This window comes from Schistocerca cancellata, chromosome 11, assembly GCF_023864275.1.
Source record: "Schistocerca cancellata isolate TAMUIC-IGC-003103 chromosome 11, iqSchCanc2.1, whole genome shotgun sequence".
NCBI classification, from domain to species: Eukaryota; Metazoa; Arthropoda; class Insecta; order Orthoptera; family Acrididae; genus Schistocerca; species Schistocerca cancellata.
This window is the reverse complement of record NC_064636.1, coordinates 107,881,597-107,904,440: the sequence shown is the minus strand read 5'-3', so window position 1 is coordinate 107,904,440 and position 22,844 is coordinate 107,881,597. Positions and strand designations below refer to the sequence as shown.

Sequence of the window (22,844 nt, the reverse complement as noted above, 5' to 3'; positions counted from 1 at the left end):
TATCATATCTCCCATTTCATCTTCATCTTCATCTACATCTTCTTTCCCTTCTATGACGGTGCCCTCAAGTACATCGCCTTTGTATAGTCCCTCTATATCCTCCTTCCACCTTTCTGCTTTCCCTTCTTTGCTAAGAACTGGTTTTCCATCTGAGCTCTTGATATTCATACAAGTGGTTCTCTTTTCTCCAAAAGTCTCTTTAATTTACCTGTAGGCACTATCTTACCCCTAGTGAGATAAGCCTCTACATCCTTACATTTGTCCTCTAGCCATCCCTGATTAGCCATTTTGCACTTCCTGTCGATCTCATTTTTGAGACATTTGTATTCCTTTTTGCCTGCTTCATTTACTGCGTTTTCATATTTTCTCCTTTCATCAATTAAATTCAATATTTCTTCTGTTACCCAAGGATTTCTATTAGCCCGCGTCTTTTTACCTACTTGCTCGTCTGCTGCCTTCACCACTTCATCCCTCAGAGCTACCCATTCTTCTTCTACTGTATTTCTTTCCCCCATTCCTGTCAATTGTTCCCTTATGCTCTCCATGAAACTCTGTACAACCTCTGGTTTAGACAGTTTATCCAGGTCCCATCTCCTTAAATCCCCACCTTTTTGCAGTTTCTTCAGTTTTAATCTACAGTTCATAACCAATAGATTGTGCTCAGAGTCCACATCTGCCCCTGGAAATGTCTTACAATTTAAAACTTGGTTCCTAAATCTCTGTCTTACCATTGTATAATCTGTCTGATACCTTCTAGTATCTCCAGGAGTGCAATGAAATAAAAGAAATTGAAATACTCCGGTTCTTCCGTGGACGATATGGGCTAAATGTTTCTACGTTGTGGTATTTTAAGAAAATGTCGTCAAAGGAGCGAATAGAAGAGAATACATTTTCGCGTTCATGAGTCATGTTTTTCAATGTGAGGACGAAGTAATGCTAAACAAGTTATTGAACGTTTCCCTGCCCCAACCGCAGAGAGTTACGTAATCATCAGGTTCTGAGTGTAACATTTCCGTTATGTTTTCATGTGTGCATTTTTCTCTCATGTTAAAACAGTTCCTTGGCCCAGCGATTTGTATTTTTTCTTTTTTGTTTAGAAATGCTGAATCTCCATTTGTAGCCATTCTCACTGGTGCCAAAATACATTATGGGCGTAAACAAAAAGCGTCTGCTTAAAGTGTGTTCAAGTTGACAATCTTTCTTCTACGAGCTTGTTCGCCACATCTGTGGCGATATAGTAAGCGAATTTGACACAGAAGTTTCCTCTTTTACATGGGCTCCAAAAAGTTTTAAAGTTTAATTGCCCATTCGAAGAAAGATGATGCAATCACCGGGTTTTCTGAGTAAAATTTCCTTTGGCAGATTTTCGTGGGTAAATCTCTCATTTTAAGCCATGCCGTAGACCAGCGTCTTGAAACAGTACTAAAGTCAGTATCAGGCCTGCTTTGTCCGTATTCGTGGCCGTTCCCACTGCTGTCAGAATAACAAACACAAACAGCGCCTGTTTCAACGTGAGGTTCAAATGACAAACTTTATTTGTATGTGTACGGATTTTTCATAGATTCGCGCTTAGACAAGAACGCATTTGACAAAAAAATTCGTTCCTTTACAAAAGCAAAACGAGGGTAATGGAAAGTAGTCGAATGAAGTCGGGTGATGCTGCGGGAATTAGATTAGGAAATGAGACACTTAAAGTAGTAAAGGAGTTTTGCTACTTGGGGAGCAAAATAACTGATGATGGTCGAAGTAGAGAGGATATAAAATGTAGACTGGCAATGGCAAGGAAAGCGTTTCTGAAGAAGAGAAATTTGTTAACATCGAGTATAGATTTAAGTGTCAGGAAGTCTGTTCTGAAAGTATTTGTATGGAGTGTAGCCATGTATGGGAGTGAAACATGGACGATAACTAGATCGGACAAGAAGAGAATAGAAGCTTTCGAAATGTGGTGTTACAGAAGAATGCTGAAGATCAGATGGATAGATCACATAACTAATGAGGAGGTATCGAATAGAATTGGGGAGGAGTTTGTGGCACAACTTGACAAGAAGGGAACGGTTGGTAGGACATGTTCTGAGGCATCAAGGGATCACAAGTTTAGCATTGGAGGGCATCCTGGAGGTTAAAAATCGTAGAGGGAGACCAAGAGATGAATACACTAAACAGATTCAGAAGGATGTAGGTTGCAGTAGGTACTGGGAGATGAAGAGGCTTGCACAGGATAGAGTAGCATGGAGAGCTGCATCAAACCAGTCTCAGGACTGAAGACCACAACAACAACAACGTTGCCCTCAATACGACGCACGTGGGCTCCTTAATGTAACCTGCTTTTTGTTGACAACTCGAATAAGCGGGAGGAGAGGGAAGATGTGAAAAACGTGGTTTCTATATCCTCTTAATTCCAATTTTACTGTGTTTGTGTCGATAGCAAATGGAGCTGGAACTTTAAAACCAGTGCTTGTTTGCTTATAGGTTTTGGTACTGCTTCTTGTTCGTCACAGCTTTCAACTCGTACGCACAGAATTTGTATCTTGCGGATATCAATAAAGTGAATGATTATTGAAATGTCAAACAGAACGGCATAGAGCTATACCACCACAGCCGGCCGGGGTGTCCGAGCATTCTAGGCGCTACAGTCTGGAACCGCGCGACCGCTACGGTCGCAGGTTCGAATCCTGCCTCGGGCATGGATGTGTGTGATGTCCTTAGGTTAGTTAGGTTTAAGGGGGGGGGGGGTAGGACGTCAAACGGGCTGACTTGGAGCAGGAGAGGCACCACAGGACATTTTAATTTTCACTGTCTATACTTTTACAAATAAATTCATAAAACTTTGTCAGCATGACCAGGAAGGATTCAGGATTCACACTCATTGCAGTGGAAGTTCGAAAACATAACAATTTTTTTTTACGTGTGAAATTTCATCATTTTTCCACTTACTAATGGCTGCATTTGTTGCTATAGGTACACATTTCTTCATAAGTTAGAGAGATTCTTCGATGAATTTTGCACAGCATACATACCATACTTACAGGTGTATGAAACTCTAGAATTTATTTAATTTATGAAAAAACGAATGATCTGTTGTATTTTAAACTTAAAGATTTGGAAAATTCTAGAGTTTCATACACCTTTAAGTATGGTTTGTACACTGTGCAAAATTCATCGAACCATCTCTCTTACGAAGAAAAGTGTACCTATAGCAACAAATGCTGTCATTAGTAAGTGAAAAAAATGATGAAATTTCACATGTAACAAATAGTTACTTCGTTATGTTTTCGAACTTCCACTGCTATGAGTGTGAATTCTGAATCCTTCCTGGTGATGCTCACAGTTTTATGAATTTATTTGTAAAAGTATAGACAGTGGAAATTAAGATGTCCTGTGGTGCCTCTCCTGCTCCAAGTCGGCCCGTTTGACGTCCTACCCACCTTAAACCTAACTAACGTAAGAACATTACACACATCCATGCCCGAGGCAGGATTCGAATCTGCGACTGTAGCGGTCGCGCGGTTCCAGACTGTAGCGGCTAGAACCGCTCGGCCACCACGGCCGGCAGGGATATTGTTCCGTAATTTTGTGGGTCCGTTCTTTTACCCTTCTTACTTACTGGAGTCACCTGCGCTTTTTTCCAGTCGCTTAGGACTTCGTGCTGGGCGAGAGGTTCACGATAAATGCAGGCTAGGTAAGGGGCCAGTGCCGTAAAATAAGGTTTGTAAAATCGAATTAGGATTCCACGCGGACCTAGTGATCTATTTGCTTTCACATCTGTTTTTTCTACGATGCATCCTACTGTGTCGTCCATACGGGAGTCTGTGCGATAGTCAAATGACGGTACGTTTGTACGTTTCCGATGCGAGAAAGTGAAACATCTCTGTGAAGTCGTTTCATAAGACGCTTGTCCGTACAACTTACTCACTTCACTATCTGAGTTTAGCTCAATTCATGAACTCTTCCAGAAAGACTGAGCACTCAAATAAGGCCTGTTGAATATTATATGTGTGTTTTAATGTGGGGTTTCGGTTTTGTTTTGTGGTAAACGCTGAGTTGGTCATCGTCTGCTGGGAGCAGACGATGTTGCTTCTCGTTCGAAGGAGAGCACAGGATGGCCAACTTAGGTTCCCAGTACCCGAACAGAGAGGTTTACCCATCTAAGTCGAAGGCTGTTTTTGTGTGTGAGGTTGGTGACGGAGGGCTGCCCCCCTGGTAGCTTCCGCTGCACGGGGAGCTAGGTAATCTCGAAAGAGAACGCGGCACTCTTCGGTGAACGCCTGGTGAGTACAGGGGTTTCAGGTGATAGGAAGCGGGTGGAGTTAGGGCTTCGTTATACATTCCTGGAAATGGAAAAAAGAACACATTGACACCGGTGTGTCAGACCCACCATACTTGCTCCGGACACTGCGAGAGGGCTGTACAAGCAATGATCACACGCACGGCACAGCGGACACACCAGGAACCGCGGTGTTGGCCGTCGAATGGCGCTAGCTGCGCAGCATTTGTGCACCGCCGCCGTCAGTGTCAGCCAGTTTGCCGTGGCATACGGAGCTCCATCGCAGTCTTTAACACTGGTAGCATGCCGCGACAGCGTGGACGTGAACCGTATGTGCAGTTGACGGACTTTGAGCGAGGGCGTATAGTGGGCATGCGGGAGGCCGGGTGGACGTACCGCCGAATTGCTCAACACGTGGGGCGTGAGGTCTCCACAGTACATCGATGTTGTCGCCAGTGGTCGGCGGAAGGTGCACGTGCCCGTCGACCTGGGACCGGACCGCAGCGACGCACGGATGCACGCCAAGACCGTAGGATCCTACGCAGTGCCGTAGGGGACCGCACCGCCACTTCCCAGCAAATTAGGGACACTGTTGCTCCTGGGGTATCGGCGAGGACCATTCGCAACCGTCTCCATGAAGCTGGGCTACGGTCCCGCACACCGTTAGGCCGTCTTCCGCTCACGCCCCAACATCGTGCAGCCCGCCTCCAGTGGTGTCGCGACAGGCGTGAATGGAGGGACGAATGGAGACGTGTCGTCTTCAGCGATGAGAGTCGCTTCTGCCTTGGTGCCAATGATGGTCGTATGCGTGTTTGGCGCCGTGCAGGTGAGCGCCACAATCAGGATTGCATACGACCGAGGCACACAGGGCCAACACCCGGCATCATGGCGTGGGGAGCGATCTCCTACACTGGCCGCACACCACTGGTGATCGTCGAGAGGACACTGAATAGTGCACGGTACATCCAAACCGTCATCGAACCCATCGTTCTACCATTCCTAGACCGGCAAGGGAACTTGCTGTTCCAACAGGACAATGCACGTCCGCATGTATCCCGTGCCACCCAACGTGCTCTAGAAGGTGTAAGTCAACTACCCTGGCCAGCAAGATCTCCGGATCTGTCCCCCATTGAGGATGTTTGGGACTGGATGAAGCGTCGTCTCACGCGGTCTGCACGAACGCTGGTCCAACTGAGGCGCCAGGTGGAAATGGCATGGCAAGCCGTTCCACAGGACCATCCAGCATCTCTACGATCGTCTCCATGGGAGAATAGCAGCCTGCATTGCTGCGAAAGGTGGATATACGCTGTACTAGTGCCGACATTGTGGATGCTCTGTTGCCTGTGTCTATGTGCCTGTGATTCTGTCAGTGTGATCATGTGATGTATGTGACCCCAGGAATGTGTCAATAAAGTTTCCCCTTCCTGGGACAATGAATTCACGGTGTTCTTATTTCAATTTCCAGGAGTGTATTTTACACCTTGTTTTTAACGCACTTCCACCTCACTACGTTAATTTAAATTACTGCTGTCACTGAGTTGGCGCTTTGCCTGACCGTGACCGGCGTTAGCAGCGCGTATCGATATATCCGCTCTCGTAGTATCTTTGTTCGACTACTATTACTTACCGGTTATTGTCTGTTGTGGGCAGTTCGGTTTGAGAGTTGGGGGTTCCGACTTCGGGTCCGTGTTGGTGTCGCTCGGTGAGGCCTGGCAGCAATACGTTCCAAAACATCCCAAAGTTGTTCTATAGGATTCAGGTCAGGACTCTGTGCAGGCCGGTCCATTACAGGGACGTTGTTGTCGTGTAACCACCCAGCCACAGGCCGTGCATTATGAACAGTTGCTTGATCGTGTCAAAAGATGCAATCGCCTTCCCCAAATTGGTCTTCGACAGTGGGACACAAGAAGGTGGCTTGGCTCTGAGCACTATGGGACTTAACAGCTGTGGTCATCAGTCCCCTAGAACTTAGAACTACTTAAACCTAACTAACCTAAGGACATCACACACATCCATGCCCGAGGCAGGATTCGAACCTGCGGCCGTAGCAGCCGCGCTGTTTCGGACTGCGCGCCTAGAACCGCTAGACCACCGCGGCCGGCAAACAAGAAGGTGCTTAAAGCATCAGTGTAGGCCTGTGCTGTGATAGTATCACGCAAATCAACAAGGGATGCAAGCCCCCGCCATGAAAAACACGACCACACCACACCACAACACCACCGCCTCCGGATTTTGCCGTCGGCACTACACACGGTGGCAGATGACGTTCACCGAGCATTCGCCACACCCACATCCTGTCATCATATCGCCACATTGTGTACCGTGATTCGTCACGCCACATGTTTTTCTAGTGTTCACTCATCCAATGTTTACGCTCCTTACACCGAGCGAGGGGTCGTTTGGCATTTACCGGCGTGATGTGTGGCTTATGAGCAGCCGCTAGGCCATGAAATCCAAGTTTTCTCACCTCCCGCCTAACTGTCGCAGTACTTGCAGGGGACGCAGTTTGCAATTCCTGTGTGTTGGTCTAGATAGGTTTCTGCCTATTAAACATAAAACCCCCGTCAACTGTTGGCGGTCTCTGTCAGTGAACAGACAGGGTCGGTCTGTACGCTTTCATGCCTAAAGCTGTCGGCACACGGACCGTGCTGTCGAACGTTAACGTTTAGCGTGCCCAGTTCATCGTGCTGCTGAACACTCAGGAACGATGCGACTTGTGCATACGGTACGTGCTCCCCAACATGTTATACGCAATCGCAACGCACTTCAGCGGCAGTTGAGGGATGTTTCTAGTTCGTAAATCACACTGTTTACCCAAGGGGCGCCCGTAAAATTCCCACGTTAGCTCTGTTAAAACGCACATTTCTTCCATCGTCCACGAAAAGGGAAGTACCATGTCCATTCACTAAGGACACGGGCCTATAAAAGTTCCATAAAAAACAGTGCGTTACAAATTTGGAACACTTCTCCGCATAAGATAAACATTATTTCATCATTACCACATTTTAGTAAAACCCCAAGGTCAGTCTTACTTGATCACTGTTCATACCCAGTAGCAAAATATCTATATACAAGTAGCGCAAGCTGTCCTTTAGATTAAGCCAATCGAACAGCCACTCCTCAAAAAAAGGTGAAATTGTATTTACATAACATCAAATACACTCCTGGAAATTGAAATAAGAACACCGTGAATTCATTGTCCCAGGAAGGGGAAACTTTATTGACACATTCCTGGGGTCAGATACATCACATGATCACACTGACAGAACCACAGGCACATAGACACAGGCAACAGAGCATGCACAATGTCGGCACTAGTACAGTGTATATCCACCTTTCGCAGCAATGCAGGCTGCTATTCTCCCATGGAGACGATCGTAGAGATGCTGGATGTAGTCCTGAGGAACGGCTTGCCATGCCATTTCCACCTGGCGCCTCAGTTGGACCAGCGTTCGTGCTGGACGTGCAGACCTCGTGAGACGACGCTTCATCCAGTCCCAAACATGCTCAATGGGGGACAGATCTGGAGATCTTGCTGGCCAGGGTAGTTGACTTACACCTTCTAGAGCACGTTGGGTGGCACGGGATACATGCGGACGTGCATTGTCCTGTTGGAACAGCAAGTTCCCTTGCCGGTCTAGGAATGGTAGAACGATGGGTTCGATGACGGTTTGGATGTACCGTGCACTATTCAGTGTCCCCTCGACGATCACCAGTGGTGTACGGCCAGTGTAGGAGATCGCTCCCCACACCATGATGCCGGGTGTTTGCCCTGTGTGCCTCGGTCGTATGCAGTCCTGATTGTGGAGCTCACCTGCACGGCGCCAAACACGCATACGACCATCATTGGTACCAAGGCAGAAGCGACTCTCATCGCTGAAGACGACACGTCTCCATTCGTCCCTCCATTCACGCCTGTCGCGACACCACTGGAGGCGGGCTGCACGATGTTGGGGCGTGAGCGGAAGACGGCCTAACGGTGTGCGGGACCGTAGCCCAGCTTCATGCAGACGGTTGCGAATGGTCCTCGCCGATACCCCAGGAGCAACAGTGTCCCTAATTTGCTGGGAAGTGGCGGTGCGGTCCCTTACGGTACTGCGTAGGATCCTACGGTCTTGGCGTGCATCCGTGCGTCGCTGCGGTCCGGTCCCACGTCGACGGGTACGTGCACCTTCCGCCGACCACTGGCGACAACATCGATGTACTGCGGAGACCTCACGCCCCACGTGTTGAGCAATTCGGCGGTACGTCCACCCGGCGTCCCGCATGCCCACTATACGCCCTCGCTCAAAGTCCGTCAACTGCACATACGGTTCACGTCCACGCTGTCGCGGCATGCTACCAGTGTTAAAGACTGCGATGGAGCTCCGTATGCCACGGCAAACTGGCTGACACTGACGGCGGCGGTGCACAAATGCTGCGCAGCTAGCGCCATTCGACGGCCAACACCGCGGTTCCTGGTGTGTCCGCTGTGCCGTGCGTGTGATCATTGCTTGTACAGCCCTCTCGCAGTGTTCGGAGCAAGTATGGTGCGTCTGACACACCGGTGTCAATGTGTTCTTTTTTCCATTTCCAGGAGTGTATATCTGGTACATAAGCAGGACGCACTTGCAAGAGCGCAACACCAGTGTACGTGTGCTACGGCTTCTGACCAATCATCGCGCCTGTGTTTGTTTACATCAGGTTTATTCTTATTATGAACGGAGTAGAGATGGGCAAACTGAAACACGTAACTGTTTCGAAACAAATGAAACAGTACAATGTAATGATTCGAGACGCTGTTTCGAAACAGATAAACAGTTTGTTTTGTAATTTAATAAACCTACACGTTTTATCTTGAATGTCTGCTCAGTAGAATCTACTGTATAAGTATGTCCATATAAACAGAAATGAAGTGCGAGAGCGCAGAAACTATGAAACTATCACTTAGGCGTCTCGGCAGTTTCGTATTTCCTGCAGCAAATGCGCTGCTTTCGTGTCGTGTGACTTTCATACTTTTCAATTGGCCGAGGACAGCCATAGCTGAAGACAGAAGAACCACCACGAACGGAACTGGAGGTGGGAGCAAATTGCAGAAACAACGGATATGCTACTGGGATTCTCGTATTCTGATAGTATGGGTAATATACCCATCCTGCTAATTTCCATGCACACAAAGGGAATCATTGTGGATAATAGGCACAGTGACTATAGACTCACAAATAATTCGAATAAATAACAAAATATAACAGAAAAAAAATTTTTGTCTTTCAAGGCATTTCGAACCGTTACTATAAATTCACCATGCTTCCCAGCCCTTCCCGTTCACCATTACACTATCAGTAATATGTGAAACAGATTGCTTCCAATTATACCTACATCAAATTTGTATATATATCTAATTGTCACTCTACGCCTTTTTTTTATTCAAAATGTTGTAGCCTTACTTGCGTTTCTTAATATGATTACTGTACATGAACAGAGAAGCGTATGTTATAAAAAAGTGTAATTTCACTGAATGATTTTCACATATTTATTATTTTGAATGTGAATAGTATGCGTTGTTTTGTTGTTTGGTTAGTGTTTATGAAGCAGATGTTACGCCATTTCGGAATAGGACAGTCAGCTAGAAACGAAGCTTTATTTTCGGATATCTTAAACTTCATGCTATTGCTTGTAAAAAAGACTTCACACTCTTGAAAGTGTTTCATGAAATGGTATGTTGTGTGAGCCCGAATCTCGTCCGACACAGAGAGGAATGAAACATCACTGTTTCGATACAATTAGTCCGTTCCAAGCACAGGTGGACTGAAACAGCCTTATTTTGAAACAACTATACAGTTTCTGTGTCTGGCGTGAGATCGAATCTCGAGACAGGGGCGGAATGAAACACCACTGTTTAGAAACAGTAAAACACAGCCGTTCCGAAACACTGAAACAGTTCCACGTATCGATACACTGTATCGAAACATAGGAACAGTGGCCAAGTCTAGAACGGAGTATAGCGGTTATTCCTCTCCAGGTGACGATGCTATCGCCTGGATGAGTTTATATCAGTAGTAGGTCAATGGCTGATGAGTGTAAAAAGAATTCCGTTTTTACAGATAGAGGGTCGGAACCCTAAAAATAAGAGATACATTAGAAGACTTAACAGACTCTTTTTACAGTAAACTACATTCCCATAATAGCTTTGTTTATAAATAACTCATCTGCTACTACTCACGATTTTATTTTTCGCACGACGTGTTTCCGGAAATTATTCCCATTTGCAAGTGCGTTTTTTGTGTCTGTTATGCCATTTCTATGTGATGTTGTCGATGTGTGCGAGTCTGCTTCATTTCGTTGACTAAGATTCCTCATGGTCCACTTGCGCAGAGTCTGTCTCTCTCTCTCTCTCTCTCTCTCTCTCTCTCTCTCTCTCTCTCTCTCTCACTCTCTCTCTCACACACACACACACACACACACACACACAACTTGCTGTACACTGTTAAACATCAAAAACATTTTAAACATTTTGTAGTTACAACTGTTTTGTTTACGTAAAATGTTTTCCGTGATTAAAAGTGTACAAGAAGTTGTGTGTGATGTTTAGTGCGTGTGAGACTGCACAAATGGACCATAAGCAAACGTAAAGTCAACGAAATGAAGCAGACTCTCACACATCGACAACGTCACATAGAAATGGCATGACAGACCCAAAAAATCGCAATAAAGTCATGAGATGTTCAATTGACTCCTTTATTAGACATGTTACGAGTTTCGGGATTACACCCATCTTCAGACATCACAAACTTCAACTCCTTCCCAACCAACCAGGCGTACAGCCTTGACAACTCAGTGTCGAATAACATATAACTGCGACAAGCAGTCTTGAAGCAGAGCGTTTGTCGCAGTTAGTCATATGTTATTCGACACAAAAAACACACTTGAAAATGGAAATCATTTCCCGAAACGCGTCGTGATAAAAATAAAGAAAATCGTGACTGGTAGCAGATGAGTTATTTATAAACAAACGTATTATTTTCACAGTCGCAGGCTTTCAGAACCGTTTATAATGGATCAAATCAGATACTCCTGTAAGATTCAGATGTACACTACTGACCATTAAAATTGCTACACCACGAAGATTAGATGCTCGGACGCGAAATTTAACCGACAGGAAGAAGATGCTGTGATATGCAAATGATTAGCTTTTCTGAGCATTCAGACAAGGTTGGCGCTGGTGGCGACACCTACAACTTCCTGACATGAGGAAAGTTTCCAATCGATTTCTCATACGCAAACAGCATTTGACCGGTGTTGCCTGGTGAAACGTTGTGATGCCTCGTGTAAGGAGGAGAAATGCGTACCATCACCTTTCCGACATTCATAAAGGTCGGATCGTAGCCTTTTGCGATTGCAGTTTATCGTATCGCGACATTGCTGCTCGCGTCGGTCGAGATCCAATGACTGTTAGGAGAATATGGAATCGATGGGTTCAGGAGGGTAATACGGAACGCCGTGCTGGGTCCCAACGGCCTCGTATCACTAGCAGTCGAGGTGACAGGCATCTTATCCACACGGCTGTAATGGCTCGTGCAGCCACGTCTCGATCCCTGAGTCAACAGATGGGGACGTTTGCAACAGAACAACCATCTCCACGAACAGTTCGACGACGTTTGCAGCAGCAAGGAGTACGAGCTCGGAGACCGTGGCTGCGGTTACCCTTGACGCTGCATCACAGACACGAGCGCCTGCGATGGTGTACTCGATGAGGAACCTGGGTGCACGAATGGCAAAACGTCATTTTTTCGGATGAATCCAAGTTCGGTTTACAGCATCACGATGGTGCCATCCGTGTTTGGCGATATCGCGGTGAACGCACATTGGAAGCGTGTATTCGTCATCCCCATACTGGCATATCAGCCGGCGTGATGGTATAGGGTGCCATTGGTTACACGTACTCGGTCACCTCTTGTTCGCACTGACGGCACTTTGAACAGTGGACGTTACATTTGAGATGTGTTACGACCCGTGGCTCTACCCTTCATTCGACCCTGCGAGACGCTACAGTTCAGCAGGATAATGCACGACCGCATGTTGCAGGTCCTGTACTGGCCTTTCTGGATACAGAAAATGTTCGACTGCTGCCGTGGCCAGCACATTCTCCAGACCTCTCACCAACTGAAAACGTCTGGTCAATGGTGGCAGAGCAACTGGCTCGTCACAGTACGCCAGTCACTACTCTCGATCAACTTGGTATCGTGTTGAAGCTGCACGGGCAGCTGTGCCTGTACACGCCATCCAAGCTCTGTTTGACTCAATGCCCAGGAGTATCGAGGCCGTTATTACAGCCAGAGGTGGTTGTTCTGGGTACTGATTTCTCAGGGTGTATGCACCCAAATTGCGTGGAAATGTAATCACATGTGAGTTCTAGTATAATATATTTGTCCAATGAATACCCGTTTATCATCTGCAATTTCTTCTTAGAGTAGCAATTTTAATGGCCGGTAGTGTAGTAACGCTCTGGTAACGTTTCAGAGTCAGCCAACACGCCACCTGCTACCGTACACCAGAAGACGCTGGCAGCGGACCTGGGCGCGCTTCTTCAGTCTGGACATTCCGCTGACGTCACCATAACGGTGGGGGACAGCACGCTGAGGGCGCACAGGGCTATCCTGGTGGCCAGGAGTCCCGTGTTCGCGGCCATGATGGCCCTCGACTGCCTGGAATCCAGCAGTGGCCACATTTCCATCACCGACATCGAGCCGGAGGTGCTGAGCCAGCTGCTGGTGTTCTTGTACACGAACGAGGCTCAGTTGGACCCCCGACTGGTCCTGAAACTCCTAGTAGCCGCCGACAAGTACCAGGTGCACACTTTGAAGGAACAGTGCGAGTACGTAGTCTCCCGGAGCCTGCGCGTGGAGAATGCGGTGGCGTGTGCGGTGCTCGCCATACAGCACTCCTGCTCGTGTCTCACGGAATCCTCTGCGCGCTTCATTGCGGCCCACCTCAAGCAGGTGATGGCCACCGAGGGGTGGGCCACGGCTGTGCGGAGGCACCCGGAGCGCATGGTGGAGGTCAGTCGCCTGGTTGCCGCAGTTTCCTCAGATACCAGGTGTGTACTCCTCTCTTCTTCACCTTCGTATTGTGCCTTTCCTAAGAGATGTTAGACATACACTACTGGCCATTAAAATTGCTACCCCAAGAAGAAATGCAGATGATAAACGGGAATTCATTGGGCAAATAAATTACATTTTCACGCAATCTGGGTGCGTAGATCCTGAAAATCAGTACCCAGAACAACCACCTCTGGCCGTAACAACGGCCTTGATACGCCTGGGCGTTGAGTCAGACTCGGATGGCGTGTACAGGTACAGCTGCCCGTGCAGCTTCAACACGATATCACAGTTGATCGAGAGTAGTGACTGGCGTATTGTGACGAGCCAGTTGCTCGGCCACCATTGACCAGACGTTTTCAATTGGTGACAGATCTGGAGGATGTGCTGGCCAGGGCAGCACTCGAACATTTCCTGTATCCTGAAAGGCCCGTACAGCACCTGCAACATGCGGGCGTCCATTATCCAGCTGAAATGTAGGGTTCCGCAGGGATCGAATGAAGGGTAGAGCCACGGCTTGTAACATAACTGATATGTAACGTCCACTGTTCAAAGTGCCGTCAATGTGAACGAGAGGTGACCGAGACGTGTAACCAATGGCACCCCATACCATCACGCCGGGTGATACGCCACTATGGCGATGACGAATACACGCTTCCAATGTGCGTTCAACTCCGATGTCGCCAAACACGGATGCGACCGTCATGATGCTGTAAACAGAACCTGGATTCATCCGAAAAACTGACGTTTTGCCATTCGTGCACCCAGGTTCGTCGTCGAGTACACCATCGCAGGCGCTCCTGTCTGTGATGCAGCGTCAAGGGTAACCGCAGCCACAGTCTCCGAGCTGATAGTCCGTGCTGCTGCAAACGTCGTCGAATTGTTCGTGCATATGGTTGTTGTCTTGCAAACCTCCCCATCTGTTGACTCAGGGATCGAGACGTGGCTGCACGATCCGTTACAGCAGTGCGGATAAGATGCCTGTCATCTCGAATGCTAGTGATACGAGGTCGTTGGTTTCCAGCACGGCGTTCCGTATTTCCCTCATGAACCCACCGATTCCATATTCTGCTAACAGTCCTTGGATCTCGACCGAGGCGAGCAGAAATGTCGCGATACGATAAACCGCAATCGCGGACGTTATGGTACGCATTTCTCCTCCTTACACGAGACATCACAACAACGTTTCACCACGCAACGCCGGTCAACTGCTGTTTGTGTATGAGAAATCGGTTGGAAACTTTCCTCATTTTAGCACGTTGTAGGTGTCGCCAACCTTGTGTGAATGCTCTGAAAAGCTAATCATTTGCATATCAGAGCATCTTCTTCCTGTCGATTAAATTTCGCGTCTGTAGCACGTCATCTTCGTGGTGTAGCAATTTTAATGGCCTGTTGTGTACATACGCAGGCATTTTCTAAAACTACTAGCTTGCTTACTCACAATCCGTCATAATTTCAAAATCATTTATAAGTGGGCGAAGCAGTGGCTAACAGCCAGTAACTTTAAAAGCTGAATTTTACATTCCCATTTATAATGGAATGTAGTCGAATTAAGTCGGGTGATGCTGAGGGAATTAGATTAGGAAATGAGACACTTAAAGTAGTAAAGGAGTTTTGCTATTTGGGGAGCAAAATAACTGATGATGGTCGAAGTAGAGAGTATATAAAATGTAGACTGGCAATGACAAGGAAAGCGTTTCTGAAGAAGAGAAATTTGTTAACATCGAGTATAGATGTGTCAGGAAGTCATTTCTAAAACTATTTGTATGGAGTGTAGCCATGCATGGAAGTGAAACATGGACGGTAAATAGTTTGGACAAGAAGAGAATAGAAGCTTTCGAAATGTGGTGCTACAGAAGAATGCTGAAGATTAGATGGGTAGGTCACATAACTAATGAGGAAGTATTGAATAGGATTGGGGAGAAGAGAAGTTTGTGGCACAACTTGACCAGAAGAAGGGATCGGTTAGTAGGACATGTTCTGAGGCATGAAGGGATCACCAATTTAGTATTGGAGGGTAGCGTGGAGGGTAAAAATCGTAGGGGGAGACCAAGAGATGAATACGCTAAGCAGATTCAGAAGGATGTAGGTTGCAGTAGGTACTGGGAGATGAAGAAGCTTGCACAGGATAGAGTAGCATGGAGAGCTGCATCAAACCAGTCTCAGGACTGAAGACCACAACAATTATGTAGAAGGAGAAGCAGGTCTCCGCCGGTCGCCAGTAAATTGCTGGTCATATTCAGGACTTTGTGTAGAATTTTGGCAAAGTGATGCAGTGCAGTTCAGTTACCATACGGTTCAACGATGCGCAGCTGGACAGCAGATCACATCAGTCAACAGTAAAATTACGTCTTGATGTATCCTAAGGCCGTGATGCGGATTCGTCGGCAAACGTTACGAATCAAATGTCCGAAATCCGTACAGGAGCCTCGCTGATATGTTCCTTCTTGGAAGTGTGCCGTTTGTAAAGAGCCAACGAAACTGGTACACCTGTCTAATACCGTGTAGGGCCGCCGCGAGCACGCAGAAGTGCCGCAACACCACGTGGCATGGACCCGACTAACGTCTGAAACAGTGCTGGAGGGAGTTCACGGCTTGAATCCTCCAGGGCTGTCCGTAAATCCGTATGAACCGGTGAATTTTTACTTTCAAAATCTTTTCCTAAAGAATTTACTTTATTTACTGGCGATTCATTAAGAACATTGACACATTTAATCACACTAGGTGAGCGTGGAAGTAATTGCCAGCAAGTAACTGATGGAAAATGTGAATTTATTCCTAAAAGCCTTTTCAAAACAGATTTGAAATTACAAGCAGAAAGCACACTCGAAACATGGAGTCACAATTGAAACATCCCCTTAGAAAATTTATGAATGCGCTGAAACCTCTTACGTTATTTGATTTTCAAACAGTTGAGCAGAACTGAACGTTCTCAGACATTTCTCACTCTACTTATTCTGATCATCACTAAATTGACACACAATATTTTTAGCGCAACGCAATCTGACTTTCAATAATAAAAAAAAATGGCTCTGAGCACTATGGGACTTAACATCTATGGTCATCAGTCCCCTAGAAAGTAGAACTACTTCAACCTAACTAACCTAAGGACAGCACACAACACCCAGTCATCACGAGGCAGAGAAAATCCCTGACCCCGCCGGGAATCGAACCCGGGAACCCGGGCGTGGGAAGCGAGAACGCTACCGCAAATCCCTACAAAAGAATGGCCCTGACTAACAATAACCTGTACCTTTCACGAGTCACTTACCTCACAAAAATCTTCGTTATCAGAAATACTGCGATACAGCGAGCGCCAATACTGCCGCAATCTCTCTCCCCACATCCACCTCTGCTGGCGGCTCACCTCCAACTGCGCAACGCTACGCGCTGTTCACATCCAGCTGCCGCTGCCCAACACTACAATAGCGAATATTCCAACAATGCCAACCAGCCACAGGCAGCACACAGCACGGTCAGTGATTTTCATACAGAGCGCTACGTGGCATTACCAGTAAAAAAACCTAAACAGTCTACTTACACAATTTAACAAATGTGAATTTTATTCCTAAAAGCCATTTCAAAACAGATTTAAAATTATAGGCAGAAAAGCACACTCGAAATATCAAGTTACAGTTTTATTTAGAGGCAAGAACAATATTAGCAGTAGGAGCCTTCGGGCTGTGAACCTTGCCTGCTCCCTTTCAACACAGCCGTACTCATGGCCACTCACAACAACCTCTGAAAGACTACACTGGTGCAAATCTGCAACACACCAGATTACTTTGAACAAAAAAATTTTAACGACTCACACAAACATGAAACAATGCACCCCGTAAGAGGAATGGAAATGGTACAACCCTCAAATTAAACTCCTGGAAATTGAAACAAGAACACCGTGAATTCATTGTCCCAGGAAGGTGAAACTTTATTGACATATTCCTGGGGTCAGATACATCACATGATCACACTGACAAAACCACAGGCACATAGACACAGGCAACAGAGCATGCACAATGTCGGCACTAGTACAGTGTATATCCACCTTTCGCAGCAATGCAGGCTGCTGTTCTCCCATGGAGACGATCGTAGAGATGCTGGATGTAGTCCTGTGGAACGGCTTGCCATGCCATTTCCACCTGGCGCCTCAGTTGGACCAGCGTTCGTGCTGGACGTGCAGACCGCGTGAGACGACGCTTCATCCAGTCCCAAACATGCTCAATGGGGGACAGATCCGGAGATCTTGCTGGCCAGGGTAGTTGACTTACACCTTCTAGAGCACGTTGGGTGGCACGGGATACATGTGGACGTGCATTGTCCTGTTGGAACAGCAAGTTCCCTTGCCGGTCTAGGAATGGTAGAACGATGGGTTCGATGGCGGTTTGGATGTACTGTGCACTATTCAGTGTCCCCTCGACGATCACCAGTGGTGTACGGCCAGTGTAGGAGATCGCTCCCCACACCATGATGCCGGGTGTTGGCCCTGTGTGCCTCGGTCGTATGCAGTCCTGATTGTGGCGCTCACCTGCACGGCGCCAAACACGCATACGACCATCATTGTTACCATAGGTCACCGTAACAGTGCGAGGGGGTGGAGGCATCCCAGATATGTCCAATAATGTTCTTGTCTGGGGTTTGGTGGCCAGCGGAGCTGTATAATCTGTCGTCCCTCATTAGTCTAGGATAATATATGGTTTAGCGTTATGAATTAACAGGGACAGTAAGTGGAGTTGGTCCGAGAACATTTTTCCACACAAGCATCATATCATTTGCAATCCCTCTTCCATCCAGTCCCCCGTCCCCCTCGTACGTTAGCTCCTTGGGCTCTCGGTAAGATCTACAGAAGCCGACCCGGTTGGCCGTGCGGTCTAACGGACGGCTTTCCGGGCGGGAAAGAGCGCCTGGTTCTTGGCACGAATCCGCCGGGCGGATTAGCGTAGAGGTCCGGTGAGCCGGCCATTCTGCGGATGGTTTTCAAGCGGTTTTCTATCTGCCTCGGCGAATGCGGGCTGGTTCCCCTTATTCCGCCTCAGTTACACTATGTCGGCGATTGCTGCTCAAACAAGTTCTCCACATACGCGTGCACCACCATTACTCTACCACGCAAACTAGTCTGGTGTGAGACGTTCCCTGGGGCGCCACTGGGGGCCGAACCGCACAATAACCCTGGGTTCGGTGTGGGGCGGCGAAGGGGTGGAGTGCACTGCGGTGGGAGTACGCATTAGGAGTGATTTAAAATGGAATGATCATATAAAGTTGATTGTCGGTAAAGCAGATGCCAGACAGATTCATTGGAAGAATCCTAAGGAAATGCAATCCGAAAACAAAGGAAGTAGGTTACAGTACGCTTATTCGCCCACTGCTAGAATGCTGCTCAGCAGTGTGGGATCCGTACCAGATAGGGTTGATACAAGACATAGAGAAGATCCAACGGAGAGCAGCGCGCTTCGTTACAGGATCATTTAGTAATCGCGAAAGCGTTACGGAGATGATAGATAAACTCCAGTGGAAGACTCTGCAGGAGAGACACTCAGTAGCTCGGTACGGGCTTTTGTCAAAGTTTCGAGAACATACCTTCACCGAAGAGTCAAGCAGTATATTGCTCCCTCCTACGTATATCTCGCGAAGAGACCATGAGTATAAAATCAGAGAGATTAGAGCCCACACAGAGGCATACCGACAATCCTTCTTTCCACGAACAATACGAGACTGGAATAGAAGGGAGAACCGATAGAGGTACTGAAGGTACCCTCCGCCACACACCGTCAGGTGGCTTGCGGAGTATGGATGTAGATGTAGATGTAGATGTAGATGTAGATCACTGCGGCAGCGGCGGGGACGGAGCCTCTTCGTAGTTTCTAGGTTCCCGGTTAACATACAATACAGATCTGCAGAAACGAATTTCATCTGGTGAGCGTGGAAATGAGTTTCTTCGCTACTAATTATCATACATCCCAGGTGCAGATTTTGCAATAGGAGCACCACAAGCGGTCGATTGTATCACTCGACCTTACGCCAGCCCTGTGAGAACAACATGGAGGATAACCAGTACTACAGCAGCGACTGAGCAGTGCTGCTGCATACCAGTAGCAGGCAGCAGCAGCAGCAGCAGCAGCAGCGAGGGTGGGGCGCAAGCAAGCACTGCTGCTTCAATACTGGTCATTCTTCGTGTTTTACAGTCCCTGTTAATAATTACGAGGGTTGGAACTTCAATAGTGGCAACTACTTATTCACAACCGATACAAGAGAGTTACATGTTTGCACCTGTTACTGTCCTTCAAAGTAGTCACCATCGTCTACATCTACGTTTATACTCCACAAACCACCCAGCGGTGTGTGGTGGAGGGCACTTTACGTGCCACTGTCATTACCTCCCTTTCCTGTTCCAGTCGCGTACGGTTCGCGGGAAGAACGACTGCCGGAAAGCCTCCGTGCGCGCTCGAATCTCTCTAATTTTACATTCGTGATCTCCTCGGGAGGTATAAGTAGGGCGAAGCAATATATTCGATGCCTCATCCAGAAACGCACCCTCTCGAAACCTGGACAGCGAGCTAGACCGCGATGCAGAGCGCCTCTCTTGCAGAGTCTGCCACTCGAGTTTGCTACGCATCTCCGTAATGCTATCACGCTTACCAGATAACCCTGTGACGAAACGCGCCACTCTTCTTTGGATCTCCTCTGTCAACCCGACCTGGTACGGATCCCACAGTGATGAGCAATGCTCAAGTATAGGTCGACTGAGTGTTTTGTAAGCTACGTCCTTTGTTGATGGACTACATTTTCTAAGGACTCTCCCAATGAATTTCAACCTGGCACCTGCCTTACCAACAATTAATTTTATATGATCATTCCAAAAATGGCTCTGACCACTATGGGACTGAGCACTAGCGCCTAGAACCGCTCGATCACCGCGGCCGGCTGATCATTCCACTTCAAATCGTTCCGTACGCATACTCTCAGATATTTTACAGAAGTAACTGCTACCAATGTTTGTTCCATCATAATATAATTATACAATAAAGAATCCTTTCTATGGACTCGCAATACATTACATTTGTCTATGTTAAGGGTCAGTTGCCACTCCCAATCCGCTACAGATCTTCCTGCATTTTGCTGCAATTTTCTAATGCTGCAACTTCTCTGTATACTACAGCATCATCCGCGAAAAGCCGCATGGAACTTCCGACACTATCTATTAGGTCATTTATACACTGCTGGCCACCGTAAATGCAACACCCTGAAGGAAGCATCCGAATCAAGTGAAATTTACACCTTGAGTTTGCAGCGATGAGATATGCAACTGATTATAATTTCAGCGCAGACGCACATCACGCGCGCCTGTGGCGCCACCTCATAGAACCATTTAAGGCTTGGCGATTTCGACGAGTGTACGTTCGGCACGTGTGTTTACCTTGTGCTTGTTTCACAAGACGATCAGTTATGCCTCGTAGACAACAGCGAACATCTTTTGATCAAGTATCCGACAGAGGAAGGATAGTGGCTTACCGAGATTGTGGATTATCATACAGAGAAATCGCTAGTCGTGTTGGACGAAACCAAACAACTGTAATGCGGATATGTGACCGTTGGATGCGGGAGGGTACGACGGACCGACGTGGTCGATCGCATTCACCTCGGTGCACCACTGCACGTGCTGACAGGCAAATTGTGCGCATGGCAGTGACGGATCGCTCAGTGACATCCCGAACCGTAGCACAGCACATTGCGTCTGTAACGCATCATCGAGTGTCTGCGCGTACCATTCGGCGCCGTTTACAGCAGAGTGGTCTGTCCGCAAGACGTCCATTGCTTCGTCTACCATTGACGCTGAACCACAGACGTCTCCGTCGCCAATGGTATGATGACAGACGGATGTGGGCGGCAGAATGGAATTGACGAGGCACGCTTCTGTCTGCAGCACCACGATGGTCGGATTCGAGTGTGGAGACACCGTGGAGAGAGGATGCTGGACAGCTGCATTATGCACCGCCACACTGGTCTTGCACCGGGTATTATGGTATGGGCCGGTATTGGATATTACTCTCGCACGCCTCTAGTACGCATTGCCGGTACTTTAAATAGCCGGCGCTACATATCCGAGGTGCTGGAGCCAGTTGTCCTTCATTACCTTCAGGGCTCGGCCACAGCCATATTTCAACAGGATAATGCGCGACCACACCTCGCACGCATTGTCCAAAGGTTCTTCGTCAATAACCAGATTGAATTGCTTCCCTGGCCGGCTCGCGCTCCGGATCTTTCGCCGATAGAAAACATGTGGTCCATGGTTGCTCAACGAGTGACCCAGATTACATCCCCAGCTGCCACACCAGATGATCTTTGGCAACGTGTGGAAGCTGCTTGGGCTGCTGTACCCCAGGAACACGTCCAACGTCTCTTTGACTCAATGCCGAGACGTGTGGCAGCGGTGATCTCCAACAATGGCGGCTACTCTGGCTACTGATTCTGGCAGGAACCACATGTCACAGACGTCTGTAAACGTAATCATTTGATACTTAGTCAACATGTTATCTACAAAATAAATTTTGTTGTGCTACCTCTTGTCTTTCTTGGTGTTGCATTTACGGTGGCCAGCAGTGTATACACTCCTGGAAATGGAAAAAAGAACACATTGACACCGGTGTATCAGACCCACCATACTTGCTCCGGACACTGCGAGAGGGCTGTACAAGCAATGATCACACGCACGGCACAGCGGACACACCAGGAACCGCGGTGTTGGCCGTCGAATGGCGCTAGCTGCGCAGCATTTGTGCACCGCCACCGTCAGTGTCAGCCAGTTTGCCGTGGCATACGGAGCTCCATCGCAGTCTTTAACACTGGTAGCATGCCGCGACAGCGTGGACGTGAACCGTATGTGCAGTTGACGGACTTTGAGCGAGGGCGTATAGTGGGCATGCGGGAGGCCGGGTGGACGTACCGCCGAATTGCTCAACACGTGGGGCGTGAGGTCTCCACAGCACATCGATGTTGTCGCCAGTGGTCGGCGGAAGGTGCACGTGCCCGTCGACCTGGGACCGGACCGCAGCGACGCACGGATGCACGCCTAGACCGTAGGATCCTACGCAGTGCCGTAGGGGACCGCACCGCCACTTCCCAGCAAATTAGGGACACTGTTGCTCCTGGGGTATCGGCGAGGACCATTCGCAACCGTCTCCATGAAGCTGGGCTACGGTCCCGCACACCGTTAGGCCGTCTTCCGCTCACGCCCCAACATCGTGCAGCCCGTCTCCAGTGGTGTCGCGACAGGCGTGAATGGAGGGACGAATGCAGACGTGTCGTCTTCAGCGATGAGAGTCGCTTCTGCCTTGGTGCCAATGATGGTCGTATGCGTGTTTGGAGCCGTGCAGGTGAGCGCCACAATCAGGACTGCATACGACTGAGGCACACAGGGCCAACACCCGGCATCATGGTGTGGGGAGCGATCTCCTACACTGGCCGTACACCACTGGTGATCGTCGAGGGGACACTGAATAGTGCACGGT

At 48.1% G+C, this 22,844-nt stretch overlaps 1 protein-coding gene across 1 annotated transcript in view; it reads left to right on the top strand.

The window, feature by feature from the left end:
• Positions 1–22,844, top strand: part of LOC126108292 (speckle-type POZ protein-like) — a 52,936-nt gene that overhangs the window by 5,023 nt on the left and 25,069 nt on the right. Inside the window, exon 2 of the mRNA XM_049913515.1 lies at positions 12,764–13,340. Coding sequence (XP_049769472.1) covers positions 12,764–13,340 — 577 coding nt within the window. The remainder of the gene's footprint in view (positions 1–12,763; positions 13,341–22,844) is intronic.